General features: G+C 45.3%; 1 protein-coding gene across 10 annotated transcripts in view; it reads left to right on the top strand.

Moving 5' to 3' along the window:
* The window catches only part of ARAP3 (ArfGAP with RhoGAP domain, ankyrin repeat and PH domain 3), a 680,145-nt gene that overhangs the window by 112,291 nt on the left and 545,921 nt on the right, over positions 1 to 21,933 (top strand). For all 10 annotated transcript variants that reach the window (XM_078653517.1, XM_078653514.1, XM_078653516.1 and 7 more), the window contains one exon: positions 1,434 to 2,499. In XM_078653517.1, coding sequence (XP_078509643.1) covers positions 1,496 to 2,499 — 1,004 coding nt within the window. In that variant the 5' untranslated portion in view covers positions 1,434 to 1,495. The remainder of the gene's footprint in view (positions 1 to 1,433; positions 2,500 to 21,933) is intronic.

Here is a 21,933-nt window from a genome sequence, read left to right as displayed (position 1 = left end):
TATTTAGCAAAGAAAGTTCTATTTTTCTAACTTGGTGGGGGATCCTTTTTGTGTGGCAATTTCACTTTATTACTTTTGAAGTGTTGCACAAATACTTTACTCATTGCCTCTAGGTTAAGCCTGACTGCTCTATACCAAGCTACCAGAGGGTTGAGCACATGCTAATTTTCGGCTGGCTTATATCTCACCCTGACAAGTATTATGGCTGCTGCTTGACCAGGGCTCACACCTTAGTCAACCAGCAACCCAATTTATTTCCCTTGTATTTCTCAGATTTCCTTTTCCGTGTGCTCACATGACTGGCTGTTAAGGGTGCAATGGATGAAAGGCAACGTGAGTGTCACACTGTTAGATGCCTATTATCCTTCGAGTTGGGTGAACTACTAAAAGCTCAAGGCACATGCCTGGCTCTGGCTCTGGCTCAGCTTGGGGCTCTCTTGGACCCTCATGCCCAAACGAACCAAGCTTTTCCCGTGGTCTATGTCAGCAACCCACACTCTAACCTAATACGCCAATATTTATTTTTTATTGAATCTTTTTATTGCTGAACGGACAATTAACGTGCCAATAATTGAAGAGAAAACATTGACCTTTAATGCAAAGGAGGAGAGAGAAAGAGATATGCATGCAGTGGCATAACGTCAAATCAGAAAAACTTGGATTTTTCCCCTGCTTGATAAAATTGTATGGTTTTAGGCAAATATTTTCTTTTGCTTTCCTCTTTTCCTTATTGCATATCAGAGCATTTTTAAATGTGTGAGTTCACTGTGTGTGCTGTACGAGCACCTCCCTTGTGTCTGATTTAAATAGACTATAATATTGCTCCATGTAACAATCTAAGCCACATGTAGGGTACATGTGACAAGTGACCTGGCTTTCAATCGACTAATGGCATTATTGTCAATCCAACGGGTGGGGTCATGAATATTTGTATGTCCGTATTTACAAACTCACTTTCAATACATTTCTCTCAATGCAGTGACATTATTTTATGTACTAAGTTTACACTGTCTGCATGATAAAGAAATACGCTTTAGAAATGTGAAGTCTTCATCATATATGTATATGTTTTAATTGCTCGGCTCGTGCTCGGGCTCTTAGAGCCCGGACAGATCCTTGGCTCAGCTTTGGCTCTCCCTGTTATTTTGATGGTTCGCCCACCTCTAATTATCTACACAGTTTGGTCATGAGCAAAAGCCAGTGTTTGAACCCATGTTTCAGTGTATCCACAACCTTAACAACAACGCCACTTGATCCTCAAGATGGAATCTTTCTGCCTGATTTTTAACCTGATTATTTGTATTGGGAGCTCTTTAGTACTAAGGGATATGAAAACTGCTTGTTGTCCTGTAGTTTAATTATTGTAAATAAAACATAATGGAAAAATGACGTATGTGTTTTTCTAACGCACTTATGTTTTTTTTCTCTGGCAGGTGGTGGAATGATAGCACTTCAAGAAATGAGTGATGTCCTCTTGAATGCATGAGGCCCATGCATGAGCTACCTTGGGGTCATGACCTCACTGTGTGACGAGGATTTAGACATTGCTGATTGGCTCGCTGCCATCCATTTGGAGAGGTACTCAGAGGTCTTCAAGCTTCATGGCTACCAGACCGCTAAGGACACGCTTTCTTTGGATAACGAGAGACTCCAGGGCATTGGCATTGCCGCCACTGGGCACAGGAAAAGGATACTAAGCCGCCTCTGGCATGCTTCTGGAAGAACGCATGCCCGACACAGCGATGTCGCCAAGATGCCAGAAGACCGGCTAAGCCTGCCACTGTCTGCACAGGAGAGTCACAGAGTGGGCAGACATTCATGTTCTGCTGCAGAAGAAATCGGGGTTAATTTTCAGTACCCAGACGCAGAGAAAACCGCAATGGAACCCAGTCTCAAACCTGTGCCAAAGCCTAGAACTGTTTTCCCCAAAACGGCTACAGAAGCAAAGCTTACACCTGGCCCAGCTCCAACGCCATTGGCTCGGACCTGGCACGCCTCCAATCATCAGGGATCAGATTCGGATTCTGGGTTTGGAAGTGGGGAGGTAACATTGGAAGGTCTGATTGTAGGTGACAGTGGTACAAACCAAGGGGAGATGAACGTCTGTGCGACATCACCACCTAAGATGGTTGAGAGGAAGGTGAATGACACTTGCACTCAGGATATGCTTCCTGAAACTAGCTTGGGAACCCCCTCTCCACCACAATCCTTGCCACAAGCCGGTAAAGGGGAAACGCACACTGCACAAACTTCACCACTGCCATCGCCCTCGAGTACCATTGGTTGTGCGCATGAGCCGGAGTCCCCTCTTACACCCAGCCTCTCCACACAGCCAGACTTTGAAATGATCACCAATGACATTTATGACAGGTCTTCCCCTAGAAGCTTGTCCACAGAATGTCATAGTAGCGTGGAAGTGCCATGGAACAGATTCGCAGCACAACCAATGGGTGCATCCAGGGAGAGGGAAGACACAGCTCAATCACCGGAGAAGCAAAAGTAAGTTCATTTTGGCTACTCTTGATTCAATTTTTGAACATAAGAAGAACATGCTTGTTTGACATGGACATCTAAACACTGATCGGTAAAATAGCTATGAAACACATAGTGTTTGTGGGTCGTGTATTGTACATCAGTCTGCTGGCAGCCCCTTTTCCTGCACTGCTAACACCATGACATTTTTCAGACATCACCAACCCATGGACTTCACAGACCTAATTTTCAAGAGACCGCTTTTCTCGTCGTACTCCCTTTTTAGGTCCAGGTTCTGACACTGCAGCTATCGAACAGACCGCATACAATATACAAACATAGTGGGCTTTAGGTCAACACCTTTCAACTGTTGGCTTTCTTCACCAGCTCCTTTCTGTCATTGGATGAAGACTTGGTTAAATACGTCTTTGCTCAGTCCATTGGACTATTCATCTCTCACCTAAAGCTATTGGCTTTTTGAATTTATCTTTTCACCTCCACTATTAGGCTTACATTGACCTGAACGAGGGACTACTTTACAACTATAGCCTTCACTATCGACTGCTGCTGGCTGCCTCGAGCGTGTCTCACTCTAGGGTGCTAACAATGTGTGAGTTAGCAAATACAGCCCTTCGACTTTGTCAGTCCTTGTTTCTTATGTCTCATAAGGAATAGTGGAACATTTTCCTTTAGTAAATGTTTTTAAGGTTTTTAATATTGCAGCCTTAAAGCAGATTCCGGGCAGATCATAGAGTGGCCTCGTTAGTGTCATACACACAGTCCGGAGAGTCAACATGGAAAAATGATGTGAATTTGTTAAGCACATATTATGTGTCATAATGACATAGACTAAGTGTCAGGTTTTTATGTGATGCTTTTTTTATTGAATATCTGGCATGCTCTACAATAGTAGAATATTATTCTCTGATCTCAGGAGGATTGATACTGTTGTTACTCTGTAGCTTATATCAGGCAAAACCAACATGTTTTTCTGTCATCTGCTTGTACTTCGCTCTAGGGTGATATTTAGTGTGAATGTCCATATTTGTGTTAAACCTCCTTTGCACTTAATATTGGCAGAAGGGTGCAGCCTTTTTGCTGTCCAAGCTTGCCCTTCTGCTTTATCATCTCAACCTTTTATACCCATTGAAAAGAATTTCCTGATATAAACAACAATAGCACAGTAATTGACACCAACCACTGCTACGTTCACTGAGTTTAATACTGTTTAATTACGGGAAAGAAGAGTGCCTCAGTGAGAAGTAAATTCAGTGTACACCTATTGACCTCTGGTCATCAATGTTTCTGAAAGTCGTGTTTTCTAATCTCTGGAAATTGTTATGATCTGGTTTATATAAACAGTTCTATAATCTCTGTAAATTGCCACATTCTGGTGTATGTATTCAGTACTGTGACTACAAGCCACTTAGTCAACATAGGATATTTATTTCTGTTCTTGACTTTCATTTAACAACGTAACATACTATGGGAACTGGATCTTGTTTTGTTTGAATTAATTCTGTAACTTAAATGACCTCACTGTGGTGTTTTGTAAAACAGAAGTCCCAAGCTGTAAGCAAGGTGCCCTTTAGACAAGGCACCGTATGGTCACTGTGTCACAGATTATTTGTGAAAGGGTATATTATATGAAGAGTTGTATACAGTCTATTTTATTTTAATATATGGGTTTCAGCACATTCAAGATACCCAGACTCCACTGAAAAGCATTAGGCAACAAGAAAGAGGTTTGATAGAGAATGAGATTTTATTGGTATCTGAGGAGTAACTTGACACCATAGAACCATATGCTGAGGAGACCAGGCAGATCTTCAGTGTTGTGAATTTGATGCAGTCCAGTTTGAGGCAGAGACAGCAGATAGACAGCTAAAGCAACAAGCATTGGCATAGTCAATAGGTCTCGCCTTTGGGACTTCATAAGGGTTTAGCTAGAGCTATTAGCTTACCTAATGTATTTAAGCTATGGTGAAGAGCAGTGTGTCTGCTGGCAATTATGTCAGCCTTTTGAAACAAGAGACAAAGAAAGAAATAACTTGTGTTTGTTGTTGATCGTGAGATAATGTAAGCAACAGCGATAATTAGATAGCGTGTGTTGTATTGAGCGTGAATGTAGGAGATATTAATTGAAATAGAGGATGATTGTGTGGGTAAATGTGACATAAATAAAGAGAGAAGGTAGAAGAGTAGAGACTGAGAAACAAAAAGAGTAGCTTACCAGAAAAATTAAAATTGAAAATATCGTAATTAGAGGCCTATATAAAAAAACTAGACATAGCTTTTAATTCATGTGCCTCATTACAGCAGGGCTGCCTCTATCCTGTAGCTCTGTGTAAACATGTACAAGTGTAAACGACTGACATTGAAGTGAGATAAACAGAGACAAAATAAAGCCTACTGACCCACAAAGGTTAACTGAAACCTGGGTCTCTACACCAAATGTAGTCCCAGGAATTTTTGTTTTAATGTTTGTAATAATTGTTCTCCATAAAATGAAAAGCCTTTAGACTTTGCTTTTTTTGGGAGCTTTTGATAACACAAATTGAAGCTAAAGGAATTCACACACTTTATACGAGCACCCGTTACATTATAAAAAAAAAATATATTTTTCGGCACAGGGAGATTAATTAATTTGCCCAAAAGCACAACATATGGAGCCTTCTGCCAAGATTTTAATTTCCCACATGTAGGTGGTACGTCAACACAGGAAACTCTGGTGCCCTCCTGGAGCCCGCCTGCTGAGTGGGTCTAGACTCACCTCAGGCCCCGTTAGGGTTTGGGGCGCGGCGTCTCCTGACGCCGCTTGGCTCCTGCCCTCTTCCTCTCTGTGAGCTGGGCTCGCGAGTCTCTCTGCTGCTGCCATCTCTCGGCTCCTGGGATGCCAAGATGGCGCCTGTCCCTCTCTGTGAGCTTGGCTCGCGCGCCTCTCTGCTGCTGCTGCTGCCTCTCATCTCCTAGGACTCCAAGATGGCGATGCTGCTGAGGCTGCAGGCACGGGGGCCGACAGCGACTTTCACTCACTGAGAGAGCAGGGACATGGGGAGCCTTGGCGGGGGTAGAGGCTTCCCGTATTAGTTAAACGTAACCCAAATGCACAACCCACATGCAAGTAATGGTAAAAAAAAGTGCCGCCACAGTAATAATAAAACCCACCATGTCAGGCCTCCAGTAAAAGATCCAGTCCGGGTGGGCAGAGCCAAAAGAGGACAGGATGGTAACCAGGAGGGACTAAAAAGCCTCGGTTACAATCATAAGACACCGTTTAGCATGAGGAATGACGCAAAATGACGCACACCAATGGAAATTACAGGCGGAGTCGAAAGTTAACTTCTTAAAGTATATTGATTCCAAGAAGCCCTCGCAGAGCGAGAAGTGCATGCACGCTGCAATGCCAGGTGAGACCTAAAAAGCTCTGGTAAACAAGAGATCTTCTCCTAACCATGTGCACCTATACTTCGGCTGGATGATGGTCATTGGGTTTTAAAAAGACAACCTTAGACAACACGTCAGCAGGTAGCTTAGTAGTATTCTTTTGAGGTAGATGGGTACTCTATCTAAAAGGTTTTGTGGCTAGGCAAAGGAGCCTGAATGTAATATGTTGTTTTATTGGTATCCAACACTGAGTCTTTGTGGCTGAATAGAGATGATTGGAGCACTTTAAACCAAAGATTAAGTGAACAGCATGGTTTTGCAGGGGCTGTAGTTTGAGATTTGAATGGGATTGTGGAATAAATGGAAGGTTGTGGTAAACGCTAAGAGTAGTATATTCCGGAATAGAATCGGTTGAAGGCGGGGGATCCCCCTTAAGAGTCTTGTGTATGACAAGACAGAGAACAAATTAAATTAGCTTCAGAAGGCAAACCCCATGCTACATTTCAGGTGCTTGGAAATTAGGTAGAGAAAGGAGGCAACCAAGTCTGGTCAGGATTGCAATTTGAAGAGGTCCTGTGGTCACTGAACTGAACATCAGAATTTATTATTATTTCTTATTTTCATTTGTAATGCAGAGGCAAGAGCAACATTTTACAGAATAGCGTCAAAAACTACAAAAAAATGCAATGCGACACGAAGAAAGAGTAGTAATAATAATTAACAGAAAAAACAATTCATGCTGAAATAAAACAAGGCCAATAAAATTAAACATTCCTAGCTCAAGTAGATGAAGATGAGGCTCTACTGAAAACATAAAGTTTTGAAAGAGATGTTTTAAAAAGTTATTATTTTTACTGCTTTTCAAATGACCATTGGGGGAGGTTATGACTCACAGGGAATTCTACAGACAAGATGTTACAAGAAAGGATAGGTTTGGTTGAAAACCGTTGTGTCACAAAATGGAAGGATGTCTAGTTTCACGGTGCTGTTTCTCCATTTACCCCAGAAATAACCAGCACCCAAAGCTGCTCTGTCATACATTTTGGATCTAACACTGGAACGGTTCGGTTTTAAGTGCATATATCCGACGAGTCAGTGCAAAATGTTAATGTATGTTTTTGTGTGTATAGCAACATTATTTGGTCTGTTTGAACCCAAATTCCATTGGCCAAATTATGTCTGTGATTGTGATATTAAATGATGGCTGTGCTCCAGCTAGTAAAGTAGAGGAGGTTGATTATACATCCTTCAAAAGTAACCTTTGTAAGTCTCACTTCCCTCATGTATCACCTGTTGGATGCTACAATGGGTTTCAGGAATTGTACCCCTCCAGCTACCTAGTGTCGGCAATAACAATGTAGTCTGTCATTTGCGAAGTCTTGCTGGATAGTGCCACAGGCAAAGGGACTTAAGTGTCATAGGTAGGCGCTTGTCAGAATCTTTATAGTGTGGAGTTTGTAACTCTTCAGATTCTTGCCTGGGATTTTTTGATCTTAAACAAAGTTCTAATAGAGCTTATCTTATCCTAACTGCTAGTTCCATGTCTCCTTGAAAGTAGGGCAAATCAGACCTCTTTTTCTATTTTTTTCTTCCATTTGCTTTGCCCATTGCTTGGTATTTCCTGACTCTGTGTGAGAGTTTTTGTGATACCTTGTCTGCATTCTCCGTGTCTCCCTGTCTTCTTCTTTCACTGTCCCTAGGTCATTGCCTTTGATGTTCTCTATTGGCATGCTCATTGCACGCTAGCTCCCTCTCCATTAGGGTTCTTTTTTTAAGGCTCCATGAACTGGACTTGCTGTTCTTTGGCAGGACTGAATACCTATCTCCTTGATGCAGTACCTTCAAGAGTCCATTATTTGTTGTTCGGGGATTATCTACAATACCAATGATCTAGTGGAACCTGGTGCGGGATATCTGTTTCCTGTAGGCGGGGCATCTTGTATATTAGAATGAGTCATAGTTAGGCACTAACCCATGCCAATGCATTCCAGGCTCACATATATCTTCGGCCTACATGTCTCCCATACCCATGAGCCTCCCAGGCATTACAGTTGTTTTTGCTTGGGTGCTCCACAACTCTAGTGTGCGCAGTGGAGTGTTTGGTTGATAAGGAGTTTTGTTTTGTAGTATGGTTGTGTTGTTGGTGTTAGCTGTGGGTTTGTATGATATATAAAAGTAAGATGTTTTGAATGGTATTGTGATATACTAAAATATATCGCTCCTTCTTCTCTAGTGTAGGGTAGTGGTGTTTGATGTATTGTGAGATGTGGCGCCAGATAATGCGGTGTAGATGAGTGTGAGCAAATGTGGTAAGAGTGATGTATTGTCTGGTGTGCTAAGATGTTTGCTGCCATACGCGGGGGATAGTTATAGTGAGGTGTGGTTAGGATGGTGTGATACGATGAGAACTGATGAGTTATGTTATGAGACCCGGTATAGTTTGGTGACTTGTAATTTGTTTTGTAATATGGTTGCGTAGTCTAGTGAGAACTTAAGTGTTGTGATGTTGATAATGGCGTGAATTCTGGAATGGATTTTTGTAGCTGTTATAAAAAGATATTGCTTGGAATGCTGAGGAGTGTTTAATGTGGTTTGGTATGGTGCGATATGGTGTAATTTGAGCTGTTGAGATATTATGTGGTGTGACCAGGTACAGTGTGATATGACATGCTTGTATGTAGTAGCTGGATATATCATAAGTATTGGGTTCTTGGGTGTATTGGGTGCTCTTATATGATATGGCATAGTATTAGGTTTATTCGTTTCTGTTTTTGTTGTGGTGATATGGTGGTGATTAGTTCTATATGGTGTGCTGTCACGCCTACCTATTTTGTCTGGTTTGGTGTGGGATGTGGTAGTGTAGTTTTGCCTAATGCAGCAAGGAGTGGAGTTGCAAGTTGTAGACTTGCATGGTGTGATGAGGAAGGAGGAGTTGTAAGGTATCATATGGTGTATGTTGCGATAAGTTGTCATTTTGTGTGATACAGTATGATGTAATGCAGTAGAGTACAGGATTATGTGGTACTAAATACACTGTGATTCTGCGTGGCATAAGATAGTGTGATGTTGGATGGACTTGTGTGGCATGATGCCGTGTGGTGTATTGCTAATTGTGATATAAGAGTTGATGAAGTGTGTGGTGTGGTGTAATGTGATCTTTCGTCTAATTATGTCATTTGAAGTAGTATAGGGTGTAAAGGTGCAGTGTGTTGAAGTCAATATGGTGTTAAGTATCTTACAGGGTGTGATTCGCATTTTAACATATGACCTCAGGCTTCACGCAATGCATTATTATAGATGCAGTAATGTTTATTCAAATATGAGTTACTTGTATGCCCAAATGTTTTCTCCCATCATTTTGGAAGTCTTATGACACATCTTATAATTTTGACCATTCTTCAGAGGACGTCCCTCCTTCCTTTTGATGGATGTTTACATGCAGTTTATATAATATTTTGGCAAAATACCAAATGAAGCATGGTGTCCACCACTGGCTCTGACAACTAATAGAGGGCTTCCTTTTACAATCCTTGTACATCTCAAAGGTCGCGGTTGACGCGCTCGCAAGTTGCACAGTCGTCGCACAATGCATTATGGTAGAAGTTCAGTTTACTCCCATTTCAGTTGTTTTTGCATGACCAAATGTTTCTTTGCCGCATATATAGTTTGCGGCTTGCTTGCTCACCTAATTACAATGTAGCTATTCAAGCAAGGCAAGAGTCCCCAGTGAGACAGACAGTACTGAAAAATGTGTTTGATGCTACTCACCCTTCAAGCCTGCACCATAAGTGGGTTACTGCATTACAGTGATGGGCAGCATATGAATTCAGCAGCAAAGGAAACGTTTATTTTTCAGTAATCCTACTTTTGAAGTTTGGAACAGTTCTAGAGCCACGTGGCGCTCTCCTGCCCTGCAGTGAACAGGAATCGGAGAACATATTTTTCAACATACTTAAATTAAGCTGAACATGGAGATATGTGGGGGTGCATTGTGAACTTTGGGTCGAAGATATCATGAGTAATCCTCACTGTTGTTGACACCCAATCAATGTGATTCATATCAATAGGACGGGTTTCCACACCTAACTATTTTGTAGTGGTATGGTACACAACATGTGAATCTAGGTTAGTCCAAATACTCAAACAATTGTTAAAGGTAAAACTCTTCTTTCCAACCTTCTTGAAACACTAAAGATGGAGAAAGTGTTAAGTGCCAAGTGCAAGAGGCCTTCCTTGTAGCCCTGGCACCGTTGCTTAATTTGAGCCTGTGGTTTCCGGTGCTCAGCACCAGCGCTTAATCATCAACATGGGTGCTTTTCATCAGCACCAGTTAAGGACACACTTATTTACAGGGAGATTTGTCCAGAATCACAGGATGCTGTGCCAACGCCAAGACTTGAACCTGGTTCCCCAGCTCCTGGCGTCAGCAGCTCTGGCAATTACGCCAAATCTTTTCCCACTTTCATGGTTAGTAGTTGGTTCTGTTTTAAGCGGTGCTAACCGGAGAAATGGCTGGCAATGTGAGCAATGAATCCACGTCTGGGCATTTTTTCATTCAATACTGGTCGCGAATGTCAACCATTTTTGTGACCATTGTGATTCATCTGTCCCAAGATTTCCAGAACCATAATTTCACTGGTTTCTGATTTTGAGGCACCTTTTCTAACCCTGCAGATCCAGGCAATACTGTCACCTGTGGGCACTGAATGGGTTATGGATGGTACAGGCTCACCCACACCATTACGACTCTGACGTCTACCTGATGATACTGTTCTGTAGGTCGTTTTTGGCAGCTGAACTGAGGCTGTCATGTGACTCTTCGGGACACTGTCCGAGGTGTGTGGAAGTAGGTCTTAAAGTTATCTGGGACTTGTGCGAGTCCTACGGAGGACCAGGTCAGCTCCTTCTATTGAGTAACAGTGAATTAGGTCAGCTCCTCTCGTCCAGTACAGTAGATCTCTTCTGCAAGCAAGTAGATCCCCTATCTCTGCATGTGTCACTGCAGCAAGGCGACCCAGCTTGTTTTACAGGCTGTGACCCTTTCTCTATGGATATTGTCATTCACTCCTGTAATGAATCGGGTGTCTTCTGCTCTCACAATAATGTTCAAACTTCCTCTATGTCCAGACGACAAAGCACAAACTAAGTACTGGCAGATAGGTATTGTTTAGGTACCATGGCCTGGTGGGCAATGTGACTTGCCAGAGTCAAACAGAGGTGCTCTATAGAAATGTTTCTAGACTCTCCAACCCTGAAGGAACATACTGTCCCTGTTGCTATTCATATTCATATTTCGCCAGAGTCTGAACACAGACTCTCCAATGAGATTAGATCTGTTTTGTCTAGGTGTGATATAGATTGGCATCAGTTGAGACCTGTTGAGACCTGCATTTCCTCTTGTTGTCAAAATAGATAGCCAAAGCCCATGTATTGCCAAATGAAACCTATTCTGGGCAGGGGATTAGGATTCTCTCCTACCTACAAGCTTTGGAAGGAGGTCAAAGTCAGTGCACATGCAAGCTGGGATGTTCAATATAGACATTGCCAGTTCTTCATAGAGAAGACATCCATGGTGTACAGGACACACACTGGTTCCAAATGGATGCCACATTCATAACAAGCATTTGCAATGCAATAGGTCTCGCATTAGGAAAGTTTGAGCTATTGGTTTTGTAAATGACAATTTTTTTATTTGTGTTGGTTTTGAAAATAGCGAATTTAATAGCTTTGTGATTTACAATGCCAATAATTTTAACTTTTGCAAATGTGACACCTATAGCATTTGTATGCAATGTGTTGTATTTATGTGACTTAGATGTATTGATATTACAAATAGCAATAGCTTTAATTTTTTTAAAGAATTAATACTTTAACTAAAAGTTATTGTAATTTATAATGACAATAGCTTAAACTTTGGTAAATAACTTTTGTGAAGATTCTGTTCATTGTATTTTATTGTGACGAAAATCCAGGAACAGAAGTGAAATATTAACATCTTTTTGTGACATTTGTAATAAAGCTTGAAACATTGAGAGAACATATTTGAACCAGTTGTTGAATGGTTGCACAGATTGATGCTGTGGTGGCAACGAGTGTCGCCCCAGTCTAACAGAGTCCACAGGGCTTTTCCCCAGCATTTCGTCAGCATGGGGAACGGATTGGAAAGTACCAGCAAAGTCATGAAGACAACATGGGAGCAGCTGAGTACATCACAGCAGTCAGTCAACTACAATCTTTAGTTTGAGCATCCAGTGCCACGAGGCCACTGCTGGTTCTAGCAGCTAACTGAGCTCCGGTTGGCCATATAAACTGGCCATCCATATTAACAATTTAATTCATTGCACATATGAGGAAAATATTAAATGTTGGAAAATATATCCTCTGTTTAGGAGAGCTTGACCCCCGGAATTTCCTAGTGCTTGTTGGGGATAAAGTAGGAACAATAACAGCTCGCATACACCATGCCCACCGCCAGCCTTGGAGTGGCACTGCCCATGGCCGCCCTCAACATTAGTAGGCCTCTGTAAACATCGAGGCAGAAGAGGATGGCAGGAAAGGAGTGACATGACTGCAGAGAGGCCATTCTGTTTGTGCCACCCAGGGCCGGCTTTTGGCATGGGCGAGCGGGCTCCATGCCCAGGGCGCAGGCTTCAGAGGGGCGTAAGGAGCTGTCTACATTAATGTCAACAGAGACTCTGCCTCTGGCTCCAGGGCTGCAGACCTGTTTTTTTTTAGCACCCCATCAGCCTGTTTTCTTGCCCTCCTATGTCCTGCCACCCCCTGCTGCCACGCACTATTAACCCCCCTCCAACCAACAACTTGGCACCAGGGCGAGATGCAAATCGGTGCATAATTCAGGTGAGTGGGGTGGCGCAGGGATCTGTTCAGAGGCCAGACACTACTAATGCAATCCTCCAGGGGCTGACCTCTGAACCCAGGGGCTCCCGCTGCCACGTTTTATTCACCAGCAGGAGGGCGCCAAATGCATCTCCGCCCAGGGCGCTACCCTGACAAAGGCGGGCTCTGGAAGACAAAAGAGTAATAAATGCAGAGCATTCAAGGCACGGACAAGCATTGGTACTGGGCAAGCGTCCCATGCGTCCGGTGACGACACCTACACAAGAACAGCAGCTCGTCGACGCCTCATTTGCACTTCTGTGCAGTGCTGGGTGTGAACTCACAGGTGTCACGCATGTTTATGCAACAGCCACAGGGGCGGCGGGTCCCCTCTCCTAACATTGTAACGGGGAGGGCTCCATGTTCGTTGCACAGAAAACACCGGCCATATGACCGAGCCGTAAAGGTGCGAGGCAGTCAGTGACGTACACACATGTATTTACAACGTAATACTGTGCCAGGCCACGAGGACCTCTAGATGTACTCAAACCTTGAGACTGTCGCCAGGTTCAGTCTGTCTCCAGCTCCAAACACGCCGAATGCACCAGCCAGACAGCCCTAGCGCCAAGCATTTCCTGCAGTTGTGTGGAGCTTGCAAAGCACATCGGTGAAGTCACCAGCACGCTCGTGGAGACGGGTCGAGATGTGCAGTGCCGTGATCTCACACGCGACACAAGGGTGGAGATCATTGAACGATGTGCTTAGAAGCTCTGTGAGACCCCCGTGCTGCAGGGTGGGCCCGCCTCCTCACTTCCAGCCCGTGCCCCACCCCCACCCCAAGAGAGGGCCGGGGTGACTCGGCCCCGCCCAGACCCCGGTACAGAGCTGGCCTCTGCTCAGATAGCACCCTGCGCAAAACCAGAAGAAAGCACAGACACTGCGCAAGCGCTAGTTCACCGCCTAGAGCCTCCAAGTCTTTCAGGAGGCGCTAGTTCCAAGTAGGCAATTGTTGTCTTCTTGGATGTAGTGCCTCGTGATAGAATTTGAGGCTCTAGGCGGTGAACTAGCGCTTGCGCACTGTCCGTGCTTTCTTCTGGTTTTGCCTCCTGATAGACTCGTGAGCTTCCCACCCTCGTGATAACTTTCAGAGCACGCACAATAAAATGAACGGCTTCTAGGAGCTTGGAGAACAGTCCTGGATTTTGACGAGAACGTAAAATGTACATGCGGAATTCCAAATGGATAATTCTGCACAGTGAATGCCTGTCATCTGCATTGCAACATTGTGATCGGTGACATCACCAACACCGGAGCAGCGGCCAATGGCGCGCTAGCAGGGCGGAGTCTCGGAGGCGGCCGAAGGGCAGGGGCTCCGAATCCTGCGCAGCCGCTGTCCTGCCCCGCAGTCGCCGTCCCGCAGCACTCCCCAGGTCCCGCCGAAGCAGCAAAAAGTTAGCAGGCTGGAAGTTGTCAGCCTGTCCCTGGTATGGACCCCTGGTCGCGTCGCCCCCGCCCGCCCATCCATCGGGAGCCGAGGACCCGGCGATTGTCCCCAACAGCAGCGGTGAGGGGCGTGTGTGTGTGTGCCTGTGCGCACATGAGCCCGTGAGTGGTGGGGAGGTGCGCATGAGCACCTAAGTGGTGGGGGGGATGGTGGGGGGTGCATGTGTGGCTGCTTGTGTGTGTGTGTGTGCATGCATGCATGTGTGTATGTGTGTGTTTGCCCACTTCAGGGAATCTGAGGCAGGAGATGGGCACGGCGCTGGCCTGGACGTGCGCGTCCACAGATCCCAATCGATGCGCGTGCCCGACCCCTGTCTCAGATTCCCAGGAGACGGGCAACATAAGTTGTCGAGCTGGACGCAATGCTTCGCATTGCTTTCTCCAGCTCGACCTAAAAATTACAGGGAGCGTAAGCTGTACATATCGATGCCCCAAAACATCCTCCAAGATGTATCTTCTCCTTCTACCTTCCAATCTCGAATCCCCAACCATTCTCAATGTAGAGAAAGGAGAGTGCATTTCCTAAAAAAAAAAGAAAAATAGCACAATCACACAGTAAAACAATAATGGAATGTGTTCGTCCTACCCAGGTGTCCAGTAACAATCATCTTTGTCATTTCATACTTTGCACTGCAGTCCATGTTTCGTTGTTCCCCCCATATCAGTATAATTTTAAGTCAGTTCCATTGAGCTATTGATTCATCTATCAAACTGCAGAAAATGTGTAGGTTATTTCTTCTGATGGATACTTCTAACTACAGATTCCTCACCTTGTGCAAATCCTCAGAAGCCAAACTGGATCTAGACGATTTCTAAGCATAGTCTTTGCGCGCCAGTAGGTGATGTTGTGCGCCTTCTCGTCAACTCCATTCCAGAATAGATAACTGGGGCCATACCAAGTGCCACCCATGCATGGTGATATTAGTTTCTTTCTGAATATTGTCCTTAGACACAGAACTCAATAGTAATCAACTACTGATTATAAAATGTTAACTATTCAGCACATTATGTATTACACCTACAAATGGACAGACTTTGATGAAATAAGGGGTGAAATTCAAAGAAAAAGATGTGTATCTTTGGCAATGATATTTTTAGTGAATATTCTATCCAACCACTGATTACTCACCTTGCGAATATCCTCAGGTTGGAGACTGGATCTGATAGAATTTTCAGCATGGCTCCTGCATGCAGGGAGGTGGCTTTGTGCAGCTCTGTTTCGACTCCACTCTGGCTAGGAAATGACGACTGGCCCCATACATAGGCACCACCCATCCATGTTGAATTTGAATTTGAATTTAAAATACTTGTAAAGCGCTGCATTCACCATGCGGTTTCTTGGCGCTATGGAGGCTAAAATAGCAGGGGAGAGGCCGTAAGAGCTGATACAAGAAAGGAAAAATATGAGGACAATTTACAGAGGGAAAGCCTGATTGAATAGAAAAGTTTTAAGGTCTTTACGGAAAATAAGATAGTGCTTGGCCGATCGTAGGTGGTCGGGGAGGGAGTTCCAAAAAGAGGGTGCCAAAAATGAGAAATTGGCTCCTCCCCACTTTTTGCGCTTGTAGCGGGGTACCTGCAAAAGTGATTGAGATGATGAGCGAAGCTCTCTAGCTGGGATATACTCCCTTAATGTTAATTACTCCCTTAAATGTTAATGTCAGTTCCTTTCTTTTTGTGCCTTCATCCATGGATGCAGAGCTAGCTCCTTGTTGTTCTTGCCAGCTGATGAGCTTTTATTTCTCAACATTCTTCTAGTAAGGGAAAATGCCACCTCGTAACACCACAGGCATTAAGCCTTGTAGGGACTCTTGCAAACAAATGTCAGGAACCGATCCCAATGAGGCCTGCCTCTTGTGTCTAGAGTCGGGCCACAGCTCCAGTTTATGTGGTGAGTGTACCCTGATGAATACGACGGTGATTCGGGGCCACAAAAGTCTATGCTGTACAACGCAGTAAATTGAGGGAAGTTACAAAAAGGCCACTCCCGTTCAAAGTGTAGGACTCTGCATCAGTCCCATTCCTGGGGTCGGTCCCAGCAGAGATCTACATTACACTCCACAAGTTTCCAAGTAATTCATTGTCAAAGAAAAAGCCCAAGAAGTCTTGTTTCAACGTCACCACTCTCCCTTGCAGAAGTCACAAGGACATCCAGGCTCTCGCTCTCGATCACTGTCCTCTACCGACGAACCGATTCTGTTACAGCCCAAGTTTGAATGTGCAGAGACGAATCCATAGCAGATGGCGTTTTAAAAGATGCCATGCTTCAATTCTTTTCTACCTTACCGGCTCCCTCTGGCGCGTCTTCGGTCCTCACAGATCCACAAAGACATCAGGTGGGTCTACCCTCAACACCTATTGTGCCTTCTGAACCCTCCTGGGTTCAGCTTCAAATCCCGAGACGATTCTACACCTGGTACCACAATCCATACCGGTTCTTGTTGCGTTGACGCAGACACCAATGGTACCAGTGCTGGAGGATGCCAAGTCCATACAATGCTGTCTGACTTGGAATCAAATCTGTCCCAACATCGTACAAAGTTGTGCGTAAAGTCAGTGCCTATGCACCAATCCCTTTTGACTTAGAGAAGGCAATGCCTCTATGTAGAACTCACGCTTCAATAACGTTTTGGGTCTGACTCTGACCTTCTCGATGATAACCTTTAATACAATACATGGACCCTAAACAGGCCAGTGGGCAAGATATATCCCCTAAAATGGGATTGGGGTCGCTTCGATCCCTCTACTGAAGAGTCGGCGTCCTTCAACATGGAAATTTGAAGGGCGGCCAGAGAGTTAGACTTGCAATTTCCATCAGTTGAATTAACAACTAACGTGCTCACGGAGAGACGGTCATTATCAGAGCCTCTCCTTCCATTTAATGAGACACTTAAAAAAATATATATATATTTTTTGTTTCTTTATTGGCATTTTAGTAAAGAGCAACAACACAACAACAGAGTGGAAGATGGTAGAGGAGGGGGTTAATCAAGCGCTGATTGACTGCCTCATGGGCACTTTGATGAAATCTTGCTGTTGCATTCCATGCACCTGGCAAGTGGCATGTTGACACAGGACAACTCAGGGCAACCCAGCCTTACTTACCCAGCATCCTACTGCAGAAAGTCTGGTGGTACAGGCCTCCACCAGCAGGGTCAACTCAAACTCCTTCCCGGAGACTGTTAAGGAGAAAATTCAATGTGAAGAAATCGCGCTACCAGGGGTTTTGCTGAGTGTGCTTCTTGAAGCACCTACCCTCAACCCTGTCCCATATGCAGGGTCGAGGGTAGGTGCTATAAGAAGCGCACTCGTCAAAACCTCTGCAACTCTGCGTTCCACCTTGGGTTAACCCATGAAATTTGATTAGATTGACGACTAGGTCGACCACCAGCGATATTAGTCACGAGTAGGTACCACCCTATTAGAAGGCGACTGCTCACCCTGAGATTATACATGGGGTTGACTCACCACCTTCCCACTGTTTTTGGTCCTGATGAATCACCAAGGATCATTTTGACCAATAAATGCACGGAACATGTTAACATCTTTTTTTCAGCTACTAGGGGACATTTTACCCCCATAGTACCGCAAACCTACTAGTTTTTAAAAAATCTGATGGGAAAATCTTTTTAGTAAAACCAGTTTGATATCCCCTAACCAGTTTTAACTCACTTTGACACTTGTTGTTAACCACCCCACTAGGACAACCCTCACACTCATCGACAGGCAAAAAAACCGAAAAGATTCTGCTAAAGTGACCCTTGGGGGACCCTGTTGGGCATTGCAGTGCCCGCCTGATGTGGATCACTCTCCCGATGATGAAGCATGACATCCCCAGGAATGTGTGAGGGCAACAAGAAGCACTTTTGTTGACTGTCCCTCATAATCTGTCTAGCTCCTAGAGCCTTCCTATTTCGTTTTTTGTCTTATTAGGAACAGTAACCACCTTTTTTGAAGTATATATATAGTCTTTCGGAGCAAGGGCACTGGACCTTCATCAGCTCCTAGTCCCCTTCTTCTTTTTGCAGCATAATTATGATTACCTTCCCCCCTAGTATATAATGATGCCATATTATTATGGGTACCAGAGAAGTTCTCTTTTCCACTGGCAGAATACTTCATTTAGTGTCTAGGAAGTAGTCCTTAACCCCTTGCGTGCTTATGACGAGCCCAGCTCGTCATGAGGCACAGTGGAGCTGTGCTCATGACGAGCTGGGCTCGTCATAACGGTCGCGGTCCGCCCTTGCGAATTGATTCCCTGCCTTTGAGGGAGAATCAATGAGTGGGCGGAGTCGTGACGAGCCCAGCTCGTCATGAGCACAGCTCCACTGCGCCTCATGACGAGCTGGGCTCGTCACGAGCACCACGGCCCCACCCTCCCCCCGCGCCGTGGGGGAATTACCCCCGCCGCGAAGGGGTTAATCCATGGTTTAGAATTGTTTTAGCATCCTTGCGCCTTTTTGCTAAACCAAGTCCAGCCCTGTCTTTTCCTGTAACTTTGGACATCATTTAGAGGTCGCCATGGGTCGCATTTGAGACCACTGGCTTGTATTCTGTGGACACTGGAATTTTCCTTGTGACCCCTGAGCAGTGGCGTCACTAGGGTTGGTGCGGGTAACTCATGGTGTCACCCCCTCACGACTTACCCCATGAATCCATGATGGACCCCCTCGAGGAGATGTATTCATCTGCACCCACGGAGGGGATCCTTCTTCTTCTTGGGCCTTTCCAAGCCCACTCCTCTACACCGGAGTCTAAAGCACTGCAGAGGTGTTACCCATCTTTTCATAACTCCTCCCCTTGTTCCTTGGAGGCCATACGTTCTACTCAGAGTATTTCCCTGCTTGCTTTCGTTCTTCCCTGCAGTGTTTCCACATTCCTGTCCACCCCAGCTTGCTATCACTACCCTCCCTGCTTCGCTTCCGTCTCTCTTGCTTCCCTTCACCTGCCCTCCAGTCTTGCGACCCTGACCCTGTCTGATGATGTCAAAAGGCCTCCTCTTATCTCCGCCTGCTGGCCTCCCTGACCCTGTCTGATGACGTCAGGAAGGCCTCTAACCTCCGCCTTCTGGCCTCCCTGATGACGTCAGGATAGCCTCCTACCTCAGCCTGCAGGCCTCCTACTGTCCTGTCAGTGACAGGGAGGCCGAGCAGGGAGCCTGGAGGGCGACACAGGATTGATAAACAGGCTGAAGAGCGGGGGTGGGAGGGTGCTGCACCAAGAGCTAACGACGGGTCTGACTGTGAGCAAAGGAGACTGAAGGAAGAGGCGTCCACTATCTTGGAAAACGACACTTTAGGAATCAACCAGACAGGTGCTAAGAGGAGCAATCACCTTAAAGTGCTGTTACATCCGTGACTACCTCCACCCCTCCCCCCCATGCGTGTACAATGCAAGAGTCTGCAGGACGTGGGGTGCTGGGGTTCGTGCTCTCACTCAATTATTCAGAGAGAGAGCCCTGTTCACCAGAGGGGCGAGTTTCTATGCCCTATCTGTACTGTCCGTAGCATGGGCGCGCGAACACTGTGTTGAAACCAAACTGTAATGATATTTCAATGGCAGAACAGTTAGAACATCTCTTTGGATCGAAGAGTTTATGATACGGGATGGTGGTGGGGTGTATATATGAAATATTGCAATGCTTCTTCAAACTGGAACGTGTGATGAAGGTGTGAGACTGCTTTTGTAAAACACGCTTATTACAATTCAGAATACGAGTTACACTAAATGGCAACCCCAGGCATGTTAACTCCGGGGGTACTCCTCGAGAGTGCACCGTGGTGCACAGTAAACCGTAGGCGTGAACACTGATGTACCAGGCCCTTCTTAACTCCATCTAATTTCATTCAGAGCTTTCCGGTAACAAGAATTTGATAAGTTAATGAGCTATTGCAGAAGGCGCCACCTTGAGGCAATATAATATTTGTTACCAAGGTCGAAGGTCGCCTTATTGTTAACGTCACCAGAGCCCAACGAGTTTGCATGAAAGGGCCAAGGTATATATTTTATAAGCGTTTGTAATCTTCCTCGGTGCTTTAAATGCTGAATTCATTGCTCAAGTTTGGTCTTCCCCAGTAGTGTGCATAAAGGGCTCTGTGCAGTTGGAACGTACGTATCCGGCCCCTGTTCCGGGCACAGAGCCCAGCAGCAGGCACGTGCTGGGTAGGCAGGCAGGCAAGGCGCCTGGGCACACAGGCATGCGCTGGGCACACAGGCAGGCAGGCCACTAGAACAGGGTACATGCAAGAGGCAACTCGGGCAGTCTGTTGACGAACATACATATCCAAACAGACCAGGACTGCGTTCCGGGCACAACCCCTTTATTTTATTTATACGTCACCCCTTTATTTTATTTATACGTCAATCGCCTGTGAGGGTGTGACTTCTAGTCTTTTCAAGCAGCAGAACAACAGTGTTCGTACGAAGGCAATAAAGTGTACTATGCAGCCCCCCACCCCCTCTCTCCCCCAAGTTTCTTTAATCAACTGAGCGGTATATGCAATGCATGCTATATGTCATATCAATAATATCAAACATTCGTTTAAAACAAGTAAATACAAAAATCAGTAGACCTGCATACAACAATGGCACACACGCATGTAAATACAAATGTGTGAGTTAGATCATATGTGCTGCTTCTTACACTGTGTGCAAACAGGCGTACAGAAATGTTCTACAGTGTTATCGCATGCATATAGTAAATCACCAAATCTCATTATAAAACGGGCGGACATTGTACATTGCGCTCATGTGCGCTGAAATGCTCATGACACTGTCTTTGAGCACGTGCATGCTCTTTTTTTACATGTGCACTATACCTTCACGGTTATTCAAAAATACACAAGTTTTATTTAGTGTATTGTCAATTGTACTTTTTTGTATGTGTGCAGGGCTCCGTTCTATCTTCACCCGGGAACCCCTCTGTGAATGTGTGTCGGTGTCACCCCATGTGATGGGTCACCCGGTGCGGTCCGCACCCCCCTAGTGACGCCACTGGTTAGTTCAGGAACAGGGAATTACTAAAGCTCAGGAGTCAAGGTAACACTGCAGGCAGTGCTAGTTCAGGAACAAGGAAAACAGCAGCAGCTCAGGAACAAGGAATAACTAAAGCTCAGGAAACAAAGATATGAAAAGGTCAGGAAACACTGGAAACAAGGATCGGTCTCACCGGTACACAGCTACAATGACCAACTCTGGACTGAATGCAGCTGGGGCTTAAAAGAGATCACAGTAATCACATGCATCAGGTGTGAGCAGGCTAGCAGCAGCCAGCCCATGTGAGCTGAATTCCTCCACCCATCCCTGGCCTGCAGGGGTGCAGACGAAGCAGTGAGCAGGGAATTCTAGGTAATGGAGTTTCCGACAAGAGCAGGCTGGCTTCCACAAAACCCGGCATGGATTGGGAGTGGATGCCATTTCCAAGTAGAGTCCAAATGGCTGGAAGTCAGTATGTACACGAAGAGGAGGGTCTGGAAGCTTAGTAGAACACTTGGGAGTCCCACAATTCAGCCCCCTGGTGGTGGACACAAGAACGCAGGGAGCGAGTCATGACAGGAAATGGCTCATGTGATTTTATGTGGATGGAACAAAGGCCTTGGAGGATTTGGGGCCGTAGCAAGTGGGTAAGGGGCTTTGAAGGCCTAGACCTGCCTGAGTAGCTGGCTGGAATAGACTAGTGCTTGCGCATGCTTCCCAGCACTACAAGCATAAACATTGAGAGCTATTTCCTATATA

Source organism: Lissotriton helveticus, chromosome 7 (assembly GCF_964261635.1).
Source record: "Lissotriton helveticus chromosome 7, aLisHel1.1, whole genome shotgun sequence".
Classification (NCBI taxonomy): domain Eukaryota; kingdom Metazoa; phylum Chordata; class Amphibia; order Caudata; family Salamandridae; genus Lissotriton; species Lissotriton helveticus.
This window is presented reverse-complemented; position numbering and strand designations above follow the sequence as displayed.